Raw genomic sequence first — 17,731 nt, 5'->3', positions numbered from 1 at the left:
TTTTGGTGTCCCAAAAAAGGTTTTGGGAGGCACACCAGACTTAAGTGACACTTCCTTCTTCTTCTGTTCCTTCTTCTGCATGGCAACTTTCTTGGTACCGGAGGACCTGCTACCTGCTTTCTTTGGGGGCATCTTCTTCAGATGTCAAAACAGCACTCAGTTGCACAAGTTGCAGAGATGGCTGGTCAGGTCACTCACACGTCACGTCACGTCACGTCGTGTACAGCAGCAGGACGTCGGTCTGGCACCACAACGGGCGATGATGACACACCTCCTATGTCTTTTGTGCACCTAAAAGCAAAAAAGCCAGTCAAAAGATCAATAATATAATATATAACTTCTTAGTGTGTGGTGGGTGGTCAAAATTATTACATTTCATTAAGTCAGTGAACAACAACAGTATAGCCATTTATGAGACTGATAAGGCCAGGGCTCCTGGAGTACTTGTGCTGTACTGTGTACACTCAGGAAGAATAAGAATAGCAAAGAACAAAAACATAAATGTAGTGTAGCCTGTTTGCCCTAAATAAAAATGTGTGCATCTTGTGGGATGGATGCAGCATCAGGGAGCAACAACAACGAACATATACACATAAAAACTAAAGGCATTTATTTACAACACCCAAAAAGTGAAATATACCCCAGAAAAATAGTAAAGCCCAAATTTTACAATTCAATCCAAAGCCATACATGATGTTGAAATTTAATGCACAACACAAAAACAGTTGTTTAACTTCCATGCACCCGTGATGATTGATGAGTAGTACCCCTGGGCCTACTGTCTGACTAGGCCACAAGCTTGGAGGCCTATGGAAAAAGCACAGTGGCTGGTCCCACAAAATGGCCGCCACCACATGGCCAGGCCACTCACAAAAACAAGAAAAGGCCAGGAATACTAGACAGACAATGCAGGTCTATTGCAAAAGCACAATGCCTGCCTTCACAAAATAGCCACCACCCACATGCTCAGGCCACCAACCACAATATTAACAAAAATTGATTACAAAGGACAGGAACAGGATGTTGTAGTCTCTGTGGAACTTACTTCCTCTCCTAAAAATATTTTTTTTTAAATAAAAGTGACTCCGTGCTCCAAAACTACTGCAGAATGACAACCTGAGGAGTTTTTTTAGCAAAATGCACAAAATCAGCGTTTTTGAGAAGGTTTTATGTTGCTCGCGAGATATTGTTTGCCAGATTGCAAATTCTGCGTGTTCGGCATCGCGAACTGTACAAAAAGTCGTTATCGCGTGCGCGAACACACATATTGAGAGCGCGAAAATGACAAAAACTGTAAGTCCGCGTTGTCGCGCTGTGCAGAGTTGCCAAAAGTACACGAGCTGAATCCCTAGGGTTACCTACTGGCTGAAAAGCCCTATTTATTTAACACACACCCAAAAACTGCAATTCCACCCCAAAAAACACCTTTTGCAATTCAATCCAAGGCCATCCATGGTGTTAAAATTCAACAGACAACACAAACTGTTTTTATGCAGCCATGATTTGAGGATGACTACCTCTGGGCCTACTGGCAGACTTGGCCACAAGCTTGGAACAGAATGGCAAAAGCAAGCACACTGCTTGGATGGCTCAACAAAATGGCCGCTACCCACCCACAACAACAAGAAATGGAAGACAGACAATGAAAGCCTATGGCAAAAGCACAATGCCTGCCTTCACATAATGGCCACTACACACATGGCCAGGACACAACAACAACAAGCATAAGCCAAGGGGAACAAAGAAAATAAATGCAGGTTTTTATGGAAAAAGAAGCACACACTACTAAACTACCACCACAAAATTGCTACAAGCCACATGGGCACTCACAGTCACAACAGGCCATGGAAAACAATGAACTGAAGCAGGCCTATATATGACCGCACAAAGGAGGCCTGCTAAACAACACAGCTTTAATACAAAAATGAAAATCAACAGGGTTACGAAAGGATTGGAAAGAAGCTACACATCAAGCACACACATCCAAAAAAGGTATTTCACACACACACGCACACAAACAGTGAAATACACCACAGCCACATTTAGCATTTCAATCCTATACCATTTATGCCCTACATGATGTTTAAATTCAACAGACACCACAGAAACATGGACCCATGGGTACCCTACTGGCTGAAATTGCAAAGAAAAACAACTAGGCCCCTATTGAAAATACAGGCCACCCACAACAATAATTTTTAAAAACAATGAAAATCCCAGAAAAATGTAGGTACAAACAAGCCCCAATGAAAGAAACACACCAATTCTCCAACTTACTTGTAAATTAAATCTCAAATCAAAAAGTCCTCAAATAAATCCAATCCAATGGTATGATGCAGCAGACAGACACAAAAAGTGATCCTTCCAGCTCCAAATCCAAATGAAAGTGAACAGCACATGGACAAAGCACTGGGAGGAGCCTGCTGGACAGGAACATGAAGTTGGAGACTCGGGGGCACTTCCTTCCTCTTGAAAAATATAGTAAAAAAAAAATAAAGGACTCCTTACACAAAAGACTACAGCCAATTCACAATCTGAGGAGTTTTTCTGAGCAAAATGATCATTTTAGAGAAGGTTTTATGAAGCTCCAGAGATATTCTTCGCCAGATTGTAGTTTTTGCATGTTCGGGATCGCGATCTTACCAACACAGCCGCCGGAAGTCAGAATGACGTGTTCGCGTTTGCACACTCTCGCCGGCTCGGGCGGCCATGTTACAAATCTTGTGGCGCACGCGAACAGACAGAAAAGCGAGTTGGCGAACACAGAATCACGGTAAGACATTACCGCGCACGAGAGAATTAATATTGAGCACGCGAGGAAGCAAAACTACTACGCTACGCGGTAGTATGCGTAGCAATCTGCAACTTCGCGCTCTACACGAATCTCGAAGTTAGCTAAACTTTGCAAGCTCCGCGAGCGGAGCGTAGTTCAACGCCCAGGCTTACCGTGCATACTGCGCCTATAGAGGAGCACTTGTGGTGAAATCACTGTGGCGCTACATACACGACGCCACTTGGATTAAGTGGATTACACAACCATGTCAGGTACCTGCCCGTGGATGACCCTACTTCCCAAAATATCGAAAGGGATGTCTTGCTGCAACTCACCTTTACCGAAGCAGTGATTTGCACAAATGGTAAAACGCAGCCTGGAGCTATGGCTGGGGAGCAGACTATCAATATGATGGCTCTCATGAAGGACCCAAAGGACATCAAAAGCTCCAAACATGCAGTGCAAATGACCTCATCTGCTAAAATGAGCAAACTGAAATCAATACACGATGAATTGTCCACCTTTAAGGTCAAACTGGACTCAAAAGGTGCCAGGATAATGACACTGACGAACAAACTCTACAACTCCCCTGATTAGGGGCAGGAGATCTGGACCCTCCATCACAAAAGTCACAGACTTGGAGAACCACAGTAGGCAGAAAAAAATGTTTCTTTTGTACGGCGTGTCTAAGAAGGCGAAGATATTGGGGCTGACTTCATACATTTCTTTCCTACATACTTGACACATATTTACAACCTCCTTTGGAATTTGAACGGGCTCACAGGCTGAGACACAACAGACTCGACCCTTTGAACCACCCTCGACCTATCATAATATGCCTATTGTGCCATGCACAGGTCCGGCAGATCCTCAGGATAGCACACCAGCACAGCCCTTTCTCCCACAAGGAACATTCAGCCATGTTCTCTGCAGACTTCTCTTTTGATACCCTTGTGCTTCATTGATGATTTTTCTCTTTTTGCCCTAAATTGAGACAGGAGGCAATTCAAAACGTGCTACTGAACCTGACCGTGATGATCCTGACCATTGATGGATTCACCTGAGAGTTTACAGATCCTCCACACCTTGAGGACTTTTTGGATTTGCTAGACCGCACTTTCATGAATCCATTGCTGCCTTCATTCGGAATGTCAGCGGGGACCTCGCCATCTTGGGAACCCACCTTATCACTACTGTAACAATGAGACTGTCCCTCACAACCTCCAGATGGAAGAACAGCGCACACCAGCAGATTGTGACACCAGGGCCAAAGGTAAATCTTGATACCCTCTTAAATCATTATGGACCATTGTTCTCATCAAGGACACCCCCAGAGAATTGCCAAGCTGGGAAACCTTTGACACCCCAAGCACAACATTCTCCTCATTCATCCCCCTATTTGCTTCAATTAGTTTTATTATGGAAGAACCCCCCCAGCAGCAACAGGGTCTGCTCGCCCACATAAAGTTAATGACACTAGCTTATGAATCTGCATTCACTTGACACAGGGCCTTAGTCGCCAAATACTCTCCTTGCTTCTATTGATTACCCCAGAAATATTTTGTTACCAGGAAGGTGTTCTTTTGGACAGCAAGATAGACTTTACAACCCCCTGCTGGGATTGCTTTGAATGACTGGAGAATTTGCACAAGTTGCCTAATGTCTGATTCCATGTCTAAACCCATTTTGGTTGTGGTTGCTCAATGTGTGTGGCGTGAATGGCCATGTGCAACATAAAAATATCCTAAATTACCTATGATACAAGAAACAAGTAGTAACACTGGTCAAAGTGATGCAAGTGCCTCTAGCGTAAACGGACAGGTTACTGGGTTAGGAAGGTGTTTGCTGGCTCAGAAGCAAGCCCCAGCAGTCTCAAGCTCCCTCTTGCGCAATGCCAGGCAGAAAGAGATGGTGGTGATCCTCCTCCATAAACACTTAGCAGCTGCAGTACATAAGACTTAGATTGACCCTTGTGGCCGATACATATTTACTCGCCTTACGTTCCAGTCCCAAATACATGTGGTGTGCTCTATCTGTGCACAGACAGGGAACAAGAAAGACTTTTTCTCTAAACTTAATAGAATTCTGATAGAAGGGCGAATACAGGCATGCATAATAGGCAGCGACCGGAACCTCACCCAACCCTACTCTAGATTGCTCTGGACATTCTTACCATCACCACAACACTGAGCTATGCATCCTTCGCTATTTGATAACTGACCAGTAACTGGTGGATCCGTGGAGGCTGTTCCATCCGACTGATAGAAACTGCGTCTTTTATTCTTCTCTGCACCAAGTGGAATTCTGTATTGATACCATTCTACTTAGCAATGAATTATTACCCAAGGTTATCTCCTGTGTGTTAGGGGTGTCCTAAGTTCTGAAAATCAGCACTGGGTGTATTATTGCCTATTCGTGGAAACCCGCAGAATCTTGCATAGTTTTCATGTAGCACCCCTACTGAATTCCCTGCTTACGGTGGCCGCCAAAAAATCCTTCTATAAACTCCGAAGTTCTCACTATGAAAGAGTAGAAAAGGCTGGCAGTTCGCTTACCTTCCAACTGAAACAGTGGTCTGGGCAATTTACATTACCCACCTTATATAGACATGATGGCCATTGTTGCAGAATTTGCACAATGCTACTCTGCCCTTTACACTATGGGAGCCCCAGCTCACATTGAGCAGGAAACCACGTTCTTTCAGGGCCTCCCACGGTCATGCTTACCACATGACAGCCAAACAGCTCTGGATGGAGAGATAACAGATGGCAACGTCATGGAAGCCATCAAGGCTATGCCAACAGGAAAAGCGGTGGGAATGGTGGATTCCTCATTGAATTTTATAAAATTACAGCAAACACTCTGTACTTATACTGGGGAAACTATTTGGATCCATTGAGTCCCAAACTCCACTGCTACTGTTATTCACACAAGCCCTGATCACGTTGATTCCAAAACTGGACAGGGTCCTTTGGTGCTGCACATACTACAGTCAACATGCTAACCAGGTGGGTTTTATACCAGGATGTTCATCATGAAATCATCTATGGATGTTATCCCACCTCATTCAGTCCTCTCGGACTTTCACTTCTGAATGGGTTGCTCTCTTCCTCAATTGCAAGAAGGCTTTTGATCAGGTAGAATGGGGCTACCTTTCCCACACACTGGAATGCTGTGGTATTTGTTTGGCATTCCATCTCCCCCTTTGAAAATTGGCAGAGGGACCTGGCAGGGGTGTCCCCTGTCTCCCCTACTCTTCATCTGAGCCCTGGACCCCTTGGCAATCCCTATTTGTAATGCACCTGCATTGACCGGAATACCATCATCAGCGGTTGGCCTGGAGCTCCTGCTTTTTGCCGATTATATTTTACTGACTTTTTCCTTCCCAGCTGTTTCAATCCTGGCTGTAATGGGGATTATAGATTGCTTCTCAATGTTCAGTGATTACGGGATCAATTGGTTCAAAAGCGAAGCCCTTCTCATGACTCTAGCCATGAAGACAGAGAACAGCCCAAAAGCCAGCTGCGGTCCATGCAGGTAACAGCGGTGGGGCCGAGTGAGGGGAATTTCGAGGGACAAGGCAGATCGAAAATTAAATAAATAATTGATTTTCCCTCTGCATCATCCCTCGAAATCCCACCTTACTTGACCCGCACGGACCACAGCTGCCAAAAGCATTGCAATTTCGCTGGATGCCAACATGGATGAAGTATCTGAGAATCATGACTCAATCCAACCCGCATCTCATGGTAGCCAACAATATTGATTCTCTCATGGACCCGATGCAGAGAGACTTTTTGGTGTGAAAACACCTGCAACTTTCACTGTGGGGAAACCAATAAGATAGTTGTGGCCCTCTGCTACAACCATGCCTTTGGTATGCTGCCAGTGCCTGTTCCCTTGTAAAAGCTATGTCTAATTAGCTCAGCCATCAGGCTCCAGATTGTGTACTGCTACCACCTCTGGAGGACTTTTCCTCCTGAATCTCAAAATAAACAACACCGCAATTCAACTCTGTCAGTTCGCCTATTAAGTCTAGCCCACTCTGGAATCTACGGATTGGCTGCAACTCTAAAAACAGTTAAAGGAGGTGCTGGCTAACATTTCTGTGGTGTACAAAAAATCCTGCTAGCCTGATACTACCAGGCACCTGGAAGATTGTGGATGCAGGCCATATAACAATAAAACAAAACAGGTATGTCCATTCTTCGGCACCGCTTTGGCACAAGACAGAGCTCACCAAGGAAGGAAGACCAGTGGTTTGACCCCTTTGGTCCAGACAGGGTATAGGCACAATAATGTTCTAATTTGCAATGGACGCCTAAATGCTTTGTTGAACCACAACAGGACAATCACCTGGAACGCTCGCAATAGCTTTGCTACCTTCAGTTAAAAAGTGTACTTTTCGGAAACTAGGAGGTGACCTGAAGGCTCTGGAAAACTCAGCTTGCCACTGGTATCTGTCCAAATGGGGGTTGCTCAGGAAACTTAGTATGGGCCTATATGATACTCTTATCAATCAAGCATTCTTGAAGTTCACCTCCACCCATCTCTATGCCTTCTGGTCCCCTCATCTCACAGTATGTATTCTGAGGCACTGGGAATCTGCCATATAACCCTCAGTGGAGTAATAGGCTACATCGTTGGCAGATATAGCAGCAGACGAGAAGGTGATTTATAAACTGAATCACCAGATGGAATTTTTCACAATTGTGGGCCCTGTCTGGTCTTACACTTTAGGAGTCCCTGAAACCTTTTTCCCATGATTGTCCTAGCCCACTAAGAGCCCTGAACGTATCTTCAGAATGGGATTGGGTATCATTCCATAAATGACGACCCTGCTCTGAATCCTAATATATCTTACATATAAATGACATATACCCATAGGGCCAATAGATGACCATTATTGCCAGACGGCCCCCCTTGCTTCTTACATCTGCTCTCTCTATTCTATTGGACAGGCTACATAAATGGCCCGATTACAAACATTTACAGCATTCTATGTTGGCCCACCCTAGAGACGTTTTTAGTCTTACAGTCCACACCGATTGCTATATCTAGGAACTGGGACTGTAACTCTGAATTGTGAGACTCGCACATGGATTGTGTCCAGGGGCCATACTTGAGTGGACAGTTCATTTTCTGTAATCAATGGTTTATTTGTGAAATGTTTTTCACAGCTCCTTGAAGGAATCAATCCACAAGTTTTTGTATATATTTGGACTTATTGTAACTAGATAAGTCAGCAAGAACAGAACCCCACAGTGCGATGGCATAACTGATTTCTCTAAAGCTCCACATTCCACATGGAATTTCGAAAGTATATTCTATACTTGAAGCTACCCCAACACAAGAATACAACACTGCTGCTTACCTTTAATGCTTTTAGTGTATACTTGTATGGCAACCTTTGAGACCGAAATTACAAATTGAATAAATAAATTAATAAAGGGGCCCTCCTAAATGCACTTTTCAGTTCACTTTCTGGTCCTGCTGAAAGGCTTTCAGAGGACTGCCTGATGCTGTGGCCTCTTGTGTACTTCAGAAGACTGCTTTGCTGCACCTGGGAGGACTGCTTTGCTGCCTGAAGCCTGCCTTGAGCCCTCAGAAGCCTGCCCTACTGCTTGAGCCCTGCTTCATCACTTGAACCCAGGACTACCAGAGTGACTCCAAGTGCTACTTCGCTTGCCTCCTGTTTGGAGCCTCAGGGACATAACAGGATTCCTCTATCTTGAACCTGTAGCTTATTCCAGCCTGAGTGAGTCCTGAACCCCAAAGTTGTGCCCCTTCAGTCCTGAACCATTGGTTGTGGTGTTAAAAGGTGCTCAGATAGTCAAAAACTTGGGACTTAGAAAATAGACATTTGTGGGGATAAAATCTTCTCTGAGAACCAAGAGAAGACAGGAACCAACCAGCCTGTTTATCCGCCCAAGGTGCATCGCTGGTCAGATTAAGCCTGAACGTAGAAATTGTCACCATGACTAGGTCCAGTGGCTCCCCAATGATGACGCTCCCTCCTCAAACATGACTGAAGCCCTGCCTACTGAACTTTTACATTCTCAGAATTTTTTCTCCATAATTTCTTCTGAGTCTGAAAGTAAGCACCGCAGATGGCCAATCCACTTCTTATATTCGACCCATTCTCCATCACAGTTGGCCATATTTTTTTATTTTGACACGATCTCACGCAACAAGATATCCACAGCTTTCATCATGTAGGTGCTAGATTTTACCCTAATCTTCAAAAATGGATAACTCCAGATCTACTGGTTGGATTTTTGTAGTTTTGATCTCAAATTGTTTCTTAAAATTGACACTATTTTACTAAATTTGGTGTGGGGTTTTTCTGGTGCTGTGTTTTTACTTTATCACACTGTGTGCTGCATGAATACTTTACACCTTTCCTCTAAGTTAAGCCTGATTGCTTTTTTGTACCAAGCTCCCCAGGGAGAAGCACAAGTTAATGTAGTGACTTTTTGTGGTTCACCCTGCACATAATTGTAGCTCTTGCTTGCCCAGGGCTCACACCCCAGTCAACCAACAACCAAACTTCTAACAAAGACCAATTGATAATGGAGCATAGTCAATTACTTTTGCCTGGTGTTTGTTTAATTTGACTGAGATCAAGATAGTCAAACCTCCTGTGGCTCTGCCTGCCCCAGATGGGATAGCTGGACTAACCATTTAGACAAAATTCTTCAGGAATCCAGGTTTCTTGCAAACAAATGATATCAGTATCTTTAATGACAGATGACTAGTCCAGATTTGTCAACTTTGAGTGAATTGCTGCAATGTTCTATGAGAGGAGCATAAGTCCCAGCTTTTCAGTAGCGCAGCTCCTTTTGTGTTACCTGTTCCGCCAAGTGTCTTCCATCAATGGACAGCAAGTTTACATCAACTACAACATTGCCAATCTTGTTTTCCAGTGTGGATTTATTAATAATATTAATAATAATAATAATAATAATAATAATACATATTTGTAAAGCGCAAACTTATTACCCCTTAAGGTTTCAAGGCCCTGGGGGCTGTCAGGGAGAATAAGTGAACTATCGCCCAAAGTCAGTTGATGCTGAGCTGAGCTGGTCCTGGCGCCAGTGATCGAACTATGTGCCCTGCTCCGAAGTCAGCCACTCTGGCCACTGCGCTACACCTCTCCCTCTTAGTGACCGAAATACCCTGTTATATGGTGTTGAATTTTTCAGTGTGCCCCACCAGGGCCAATCTCAATGGACTTCAACATGCTCTCTGCCGCCTCGCCCCATCATGTTGCATTTCTCTGGTTTACCCAGTGTTAGAACCCCCCCCCTTAAGGGCACCATTGTGGCAGGAGTGGCCCAACTACAGGAAGCTGCTTTGACAGAGGCAAATTTGTCACCCTTTCATCCTGATGTCGATTGCATCCTGTAGGGCCCGGTCAACAAATCCTCTACTTTGCCCATAGTCCAGACATCTAAGGGAAAAAATGGAGGACCACTCACATTAACCCACAAAGGAAAGAGGTCCAGACAAAAGAGGTGTGCTTCGCAGCCAGTACCTCAGTCCGTTCATCCTTTAGTGTAAGTTTAAATTATTTTGGGGTATTCACAAACTACAAGCTAATAACAAGCTTACGACTATAGAGACTCCGAAGTCATGGTAGAGAAATCCACACAAAAGATAGGGCGGGCCTATATTTCTATGTGCAGAGTTCTCTACGCCGACTGCAGAATACCCGCAGTCATAAACTTACTATTAACAACAAAGTTTGGGAATACTGAAACACATTTAAGCTTACACATAAGTGTAAGTTCACCTGTGTTATCAAGACCTGTGCGAGTGTGTGCAAGTGGGCCCCTCAGCCTGCAAGGTTTCCTCAATTTGCTCATCATCAAAAGGGTAACTGTGCCACCCCATGCCCCTGTCACATCTGTCCTCCTCAATTGGCACTACAGAAGCCTCCATCCAGAGATAGGCATGCTGCACCAGTGTTCCCCTCTCCTCTGGCCCCTCTGACTTGCTGCTCCATGCATCCTTCAATGACAAGCAGGGCCCCTGGACGTGGCACCCAGCGGACATCCCTGTACTCTCTGTGATATTCACTCATGGTGGATTACCTCCCTTGCCCCCTCACCTGTGCTCCACTCACTCACCTCTTCTTACACTGCAGTTCACCACATTCGATAAAGGGCATATCACTTCAGCAGCCCTCGCTTCAGAAGGCTCGCCACCTGCTGTTCCATACGGCTTTCAGGAACAGAGGAGTAACCCGGGTGTCCACAATTATGCTGCAGTTCTTTACTTCATGCTGATAAAATGTGGCGGGTTCCCCTTTTGAGTCCCAACATGTTTCCACCAGCTGATACAAGCCTGATCTCCATCCAGAGACTCCAGAAGCTCTGCCGTCATGTGATAGGTTGCCATCTGAAGGACACTCCCCTCTCTCCTGCTCGGGAGCGAAGTGGCATGGCCCCCATTCATCCTCATTGGCTTCACCCAAGCTATCACTTCTCCAGCAGGTCAAAACGACTGAGCTGGTGGCCATGCAGTGTCAGAATATTGATCAGCTTTGGGCGGCCATGCAGGAGCAGCAATTGAGTAAATCTCATTCCCAAGGCTCTTGACAGTATATTCAAATACTTGGTCTCAATAAATATACAGAGAATTAAAACTGTATTTTCTTGTATGTTTTGCCTATGTCTTTTATTTTCTCTGCTGAAATTGCGGTTGGTCCCAGTAGCAATGGAGAGATTTTTAGCCTTGGTGCCACCCACATCTCTCATCTGAATATGGCCCCATTAAGGAACCTCAAAACTCAATCAAATCAGCACAGAACAATTCACGTTGTGTCATCAATAAGGCACACAAGAACAGTGATAGATATCCCTTGCATTTCTTATCTAATTTTTCAGTTTTCATTTGACTAATGTAATATCATTAAATTTACATTAAGAGAATCTCCAGGACATGAATTTTATTTAAGCTTAGGTAAGTTTAATCGTGGTATGGTGCTGAATTTGAATTCCACAGAACAATTTCAATAGTAAAATACACAATTACATGTTCCTGAAAGAGAGTGACATCTAGATGCAGACCTCTGGTCCTGGAAGCCACAGATTTGAGAGACATCAGCTCGAATATTGGCCCACAATGAATGCAGAACAGTTACATTTTGTCAATAGCAACCCAATAGCATTATAGTCGATATAGTTGTTGCCTGGTTCGTTTTAATTATTGGTGTTCATCTAAGCACTTAATATGTTTCATTTTCAATGAGATAATCAAATTTCTTTCAAGCAAGTAACACACTTAAATGTCCATTCTCACCTAAGCAGTCTCCTGAAGTTATGGCATTTCCCTTTCACTGACATCCCTTCGAGAAGCTTGCCTTTGTTACTTAGCGCGAGCAATGAATGTGGCAGGCATTTCAATTGGGAAAATAACCAATTGACTGGTCTACCAAAGCAGTGGCACACCAGTGTAGCATTTCAGGAGAGAACATTTTCTTCCATGAAGAGGAATGATCTAGGCACTTGGTAATATTATCTTTGTCTTGGATTTTTTGACGAGGTGATGCAGATCTGCCTGTATATAACATAGCTCACGATTTCTCTCTGGAGTACCTGCAGAGAATACACCAATCAAGGGCTCAAAATATATTCTTAAGTTGATATTTTCAAAAAATGAAATGCGAGAATCTAAATAAAATAAAGCAGTATCTTCTCTTCTTTTTCAGGTTTCAGATTGCAGCGAATTTAAGCATGGCAAGATATGCACTTGTTTTTGGGATAAACACTTTTGTGGCTTTGGTACTACAGACAATTTTAACTGCAATAGTGGTGGATTCCAGTGCCCTTGGGTTGGACATTATTACACAGGTAAGTAAAAGGAATCATTAGAGTATTGTCACTATTATTCTTACAATCCTACAATCTTCAAAAGATATTTTTTATTGTTTGGTGATAACAAGTGAAAATTAGATCAGTGTATCCCAAAAATAACTTTACAAATGCTAATTGAAAGATTAATAGACCTATCTTTATGTGCCAATCAATTGCTCTGTTTCATAACATATTCTGGGTTTCTGAAATAAAGGGCCAATTTAGAGTTTGGCAGATGCGGTCCTCCATCAGAAAGTACTTTCCTGTGAGTGGGAAAAGGAGCTGCTGCTTTGAGGCTGCAGCAAGCCCGGAGATTGGAACTGCAGACCTAGCATTTCAGCGGGCCAGGAAATCATTTTTGTGACCAGAAGCTAACGCATGCTTGGAGCTCAGTGGGGTAGGGCCGAGGCTTCTACGTACCCTGGCTGAGCACCCCAAAAATCTTTCTTTGGGACGCCCTGAAGTGTGGCTTGAGCTTGGACCCTGACGAACCCTTTTGGAGTGGTGTGGTCGCAGAGCGGCGCCTTCCATTTGCTCAGCTAGCAAGGTACTTCTCTGCCCTGTGCTGTTTTCTCGCTGAGCCAGCTTTGACTCTGGTTACTGCTGCTGGCTCCCGCAGTTTGGACTTGTGGACTTGTGACGGAGCAACCTAGGGAGACGTGAGACGGCTGGCAGGCTCCCTGCAGCCGACATTGAGCCTCTCTGCTCCCTCACATTGTTTCACTGATGACACTTATTTTGCATGCCACTGGGGATTTCTCTGGATGCGGACGCCCTCTGTGTGTAGACGCTTTGTTGTACTTGTTACCTGAGAGGGAAGAGGGGAGAAGCTGTTCCCTTATGCACTGTGCAGCGCTTTGGGCTCCATATCCCACTAACTCTCTCTACTGCAGACACACATAAGAGCGGAGCCCGAGCCTTTTATCCCCTGGAGGAGGCTGGGCTGGGCCAAACCCCTAACATTTGGAGCTTTGCTATTGTTGGAATGAGAAAGCGGAAAGCAAAAAACGCAGAATCCGGTGGAGAAATTACTAATACATTAGACTCCTTTCTGACGGGGCAGCGGAACTTACGGAGCTACGCCTCTCATTGGAAGAAGTAAGAATCATTCCAAGTATAAATGGAGAGGGTACTTTAATAGACACAATAAGTCATACTATAATGTCCAGACCCCCCCCCCCCGATTATAGATCTACCTCTCCTGAACCTGAGGGTAGCCCTATAACTGAGCACCAGGGCAAAAGGAAAAGGGGAAGGGCATAAATATCCTCGACAGCGAAATCCACAAAACACCCCCACACTTAGAAATGCACTCAAACACTTCTGCCCCAACGATATGCACAACACCTTTTGATGATGACCTGTGCAAAAAAATTGGAACAGACACTTTTAACACTTCTCCAACCGGTCTTAAATACATTAACTAAAATAGAGGAGATTCTAACTCTGCTCTCCAACAGAGAAATTGGACCTGAGAGAGGGAAGGGGCACGTAGGCAGTCAACGCCAGCTTCAGCCTTCACATGGGCTTCCGTCCCCCTCTACCGCACCTATCCCCCTGACATAGGAATCCACACAATTAATGCAGATTGAGAGTTTGAATAAATCCAGTAATTATCGAAGCGATCACTTTATAAATGACCACACGCAAAGGAGACCAGCACACCAGGCATCACAGACAAGTTTTACTATATTGAAAGAGTGCCGTCAAGCAGAGAGGATAGGGGCTTGTAATGCCCCCGATGTGAACAATAAACATAAAGGTGCCAGTGCTAATGGCGACTATGTTCAAGGCTCTATATACCCACAAAAGGCCCAGAGTTTTAAACAACGAGGTAGATTAAACCTGCCTCCGGCCACTTATCCATTTGTCGTCATTTTAGCTAACACTCCCAAATTGAAATCCTTTCAATAGTAATCTACTGAACAACTATTGGAAAAAATCTTACAGGCCTTATAAGCTGTATTATCATCTCATTATGGCCAGAAGAGTAAATTGGGTGTGATATGCATTTAAAACCATAGAGGGGGACGTTATAGTTATCAATTTTACCAGGCAACGATTGGTAGGAGATTTATTGAATATGCTGCCTAATAGCCTATCACCAGAGACCCAGATCTTTGTACTTCCGTTAAGTCTCTTTTATAAACCTTTGAAGCATATTTTAATGCACAGACTAGGGAAACTCCTGTTATCCCCGCTTACCTTCCAAATCCGGATCGAATAGACCTAGACTTAGACCAAGCCATGCCTGCTAGTAATAGATATGCCCCTTTGGGAGATCTTGAGGCATGTGATTGACTCTTTAAACCCTTATAAATTCAGGAGCAATGAATAGCAGGCAGGGGAAATAGATTTAATAGGGAAGGACTTGGAAACCTTAAAAACTATTTCTTGAATTATATGGCTGGCTAAACTCAGAAAAAAGACAATCCTGATTGGCTAGCCCTGGTGACAAATTTAGATATTTTATGTTTCCCAAGAAAACTGGGAATCTACTCAGATTTATCTAGATTGATACAGCTCTTTTCAGACATGTGTGGTGCCTTCTAATGCTGGTCGCCCTAGTGGAGGATTGGTAACCTTGGTAGCTAATACTGCTAAGCTTAAGGTGATCCAATTTCTAAACAACTCACCCTGTTATTATATACTTCTGTGTAAAGGTCACAAAGGTCAGGATTGGGTTTTGATTAACTTCTATAATAACAACTTTGAAGGTAACTTGGCAACAGTGATAGAACCATTAGAGAAGGATATCGATCACCTCATGAAACTCCATCAGAAACCTCTTGATATAGCCTGGATGGGTGACTTTAACTCCCATAATTGTAATCGAACCGATTCTTTAGCATGTGGCCTGACTAATGGTCAAGGAGTCTCTACCTCTCACTATAGGCGCAACAGATAGATTATTATTAGTATATGGTCGCGAGATAATCAACTCATATGACTATGAGACAGGGTCTTTAGGCTATACCTGCTCTACTCAGTCGTATTACTCTACCATTGATTATGTTTTGGCCCCTGAATCCATTAGAGGCCGTTTTCTTGATATAAAGGTCAATTTTAATGCCTTTAGTGATCATGCAACCATTACCTATCAGATTGTGTGTGGGCAAAGGCGGATCATCTAAAAAACTGTGATACCTAAGCCCTTGATCACTAAAAAGAACAGAATTACCCTTAAATGGGAAAAAGTTGATCCCTCACACTTCACTGGGGCAGTCGTTGGTAAAAAGAATCAGGAAATCCTCAAATGTCTAGAGTCGGATTTAATTAGCAAAGACAAATTAATAGCTCTCAGTCGGATCCTGAAAGAAGTTAAATGCAAACTCCTTTTACCAAAGTCCTACATGAACCACAGGGAGGTATGTTGGTTCAACAAAGCTTATGCAAAGGCACTGAGAAATCTTCACACTGCGCTGCGAACTAAACCTAGAGACTTAGATCTGGTTAGATCGTTATGACTCTTATATAAAGAGGCGAGAGTAGACAGGATGAGGGATCTAAAGAAGGAGGCATGAGATAAATTACAATATGTAGCTGCATTAAAGTGCAGCAGAGATTTTTGGGGTGTAATCAATGCCCTGTTCCTAAAAGTTGACACACAGATTAATCTAGAAACATGTTACTGAGGAGGCATAAGTAGCGCATTTTGAAGAGGTCTTTAGCAAACCGGGGGTCGAAGACAACTTATCATGGGTCTCTTCTCCTATCACTTACGATGATATTACCTCTTTTGGCACAAAAGAAATGAGATTTGCTTTGAATCAGTACAGTAGATCCAAAGCTGCTGGACCGGACAGGGTTCAAATTTACTTTTTCTTAGACAACCAGGAGTTGTGGGCCCCATTACTCACTAATGTTTTTAATACTATAATTCAATTGGGTGTCCTGCCTTCTTGGAAAAAGTCGGTGATAATCCCAATTTATATAAAGGGGGATAAGGCTAGCCATAAAAACTACAGGCTGATTTCACTATTAGATAGCACTGCCAAATTAATGGGCTATTTTCTCTTAAATAGGTTAGAGCTCTGGGCACTAGACAGAAATGTAATAATTCCTACCCAGTATGGTTTTAGGAAGCGAAAGGGGACAATTGACCAGTGCCTCAACCTAAATCTGCTAATAGCAAAGTATACAGCGGCCAAGTACGGCCACCTTTACATGGCCTTTATGGACTTATCGGCCACCTTTGATTGTGTGATTCATTGAAAGTTATGATTGATAATGGAAGGCATGGGAACTGAGATGTCAATATTTAACTTCATTCAAGAGATGTATCCCCATGCTACGGCCTGTGTCTGCTATGGGAGAGAAGGTGAATCCACAAGACACTTTAGAATTACCCAGGGCGTTGGACAGGGGTGTGTCCTTGCTCCTTCTTTATTTTACTTTACATACCAATGCTGTTGGTCTGGCTATGGTGAAATCCACTACAGATGTTTCTCTCATTAATTCAACTCCTGTTCCGATACTCCTCTATGCAGATAATGCAGTGCTACTGGCACGAACTGGCAACGCTTTGATGAGTACTTACAATTCATGAATAGGTTGGACCTGCAGGTAAATGAGTCTAAGTCCTTGGTCCTTGTGGCAGGTTCTAGAATAAAGAAACACCCAAGATTGTTGATACAAGGGAGAAGGTTGGAGGTGGTGGACACATTTTCCTACCTAGGGTTTTTATTTGATAGTAGAAATTCATGGCAAAATATGGTGGCTAATACAGAGTTTTCAATGGAAAAGAGTGTTGGGGCCATTTGTAGTTTAATAAAAAAGCTTGGTTTCAGGTCAATAGATACAATAAAGAAGATTCATGAGGCTAAAACAATATCTCTTGTAACCTATGGGGCAGCTATATGGGGCACAACTGACATATCAATTTCACAACAAATAGAGAACAGCTTTCTGAAAAGGTTAGTGTGTGTCCCGCAATCCTGCTACACTTATAATTGCCACTCAGAGTTAGATGTGCCTTTTAGTTCTGATAAGGTTCATATTACACCAATACTATTATGGCACTCAGTTTGGAGAAATGAATGTCTAATTCTAACTAAAGATATTGTGAAGGACTGCCTAAGGTTAGATGACATGAGTA

General features: G+C 43.5%; 1 protein-coding gene across 1 annotated transcript in view; it reads left to right on the top strand.

The window, feature by feature from the left end:
- LOC146785443 (thiamine transporter 2-like) overlaps positions 1-17,731 on the top strand; it is a 263,941-nt gene that overhangs the window by 231,134 nt on the left and 15,076 nt on the right. The window contains exon 4 of the mRNA XM_085634503.1: positions 12,489-12,630. Coding sequence (XP_085490629.1) covers positions 12,489-12,630 — 142 coding nt within the window. The remainder of the gene's footprint in view (positions 1-12,488; positions 12,631-17,731) is intronic.

The sequence above is a fragment of the Triturus cristatus genome, chromosome 11, assembly GCF_964204655.1.
Source record: "Triturus cristatus chromosome 11, aTriCri1.1, whole genome shotgun sequence".
NCBI classification, from domain to species: domain Eukaryota; kingdom Metazoa; phylum Chordata; class Amphibia; order Caudata; family Salamandridae; genus Triturus; species Triturus cristatus.
This window is presented reverse-complemented; position numbering and strand designations above follow the sequence as displayed.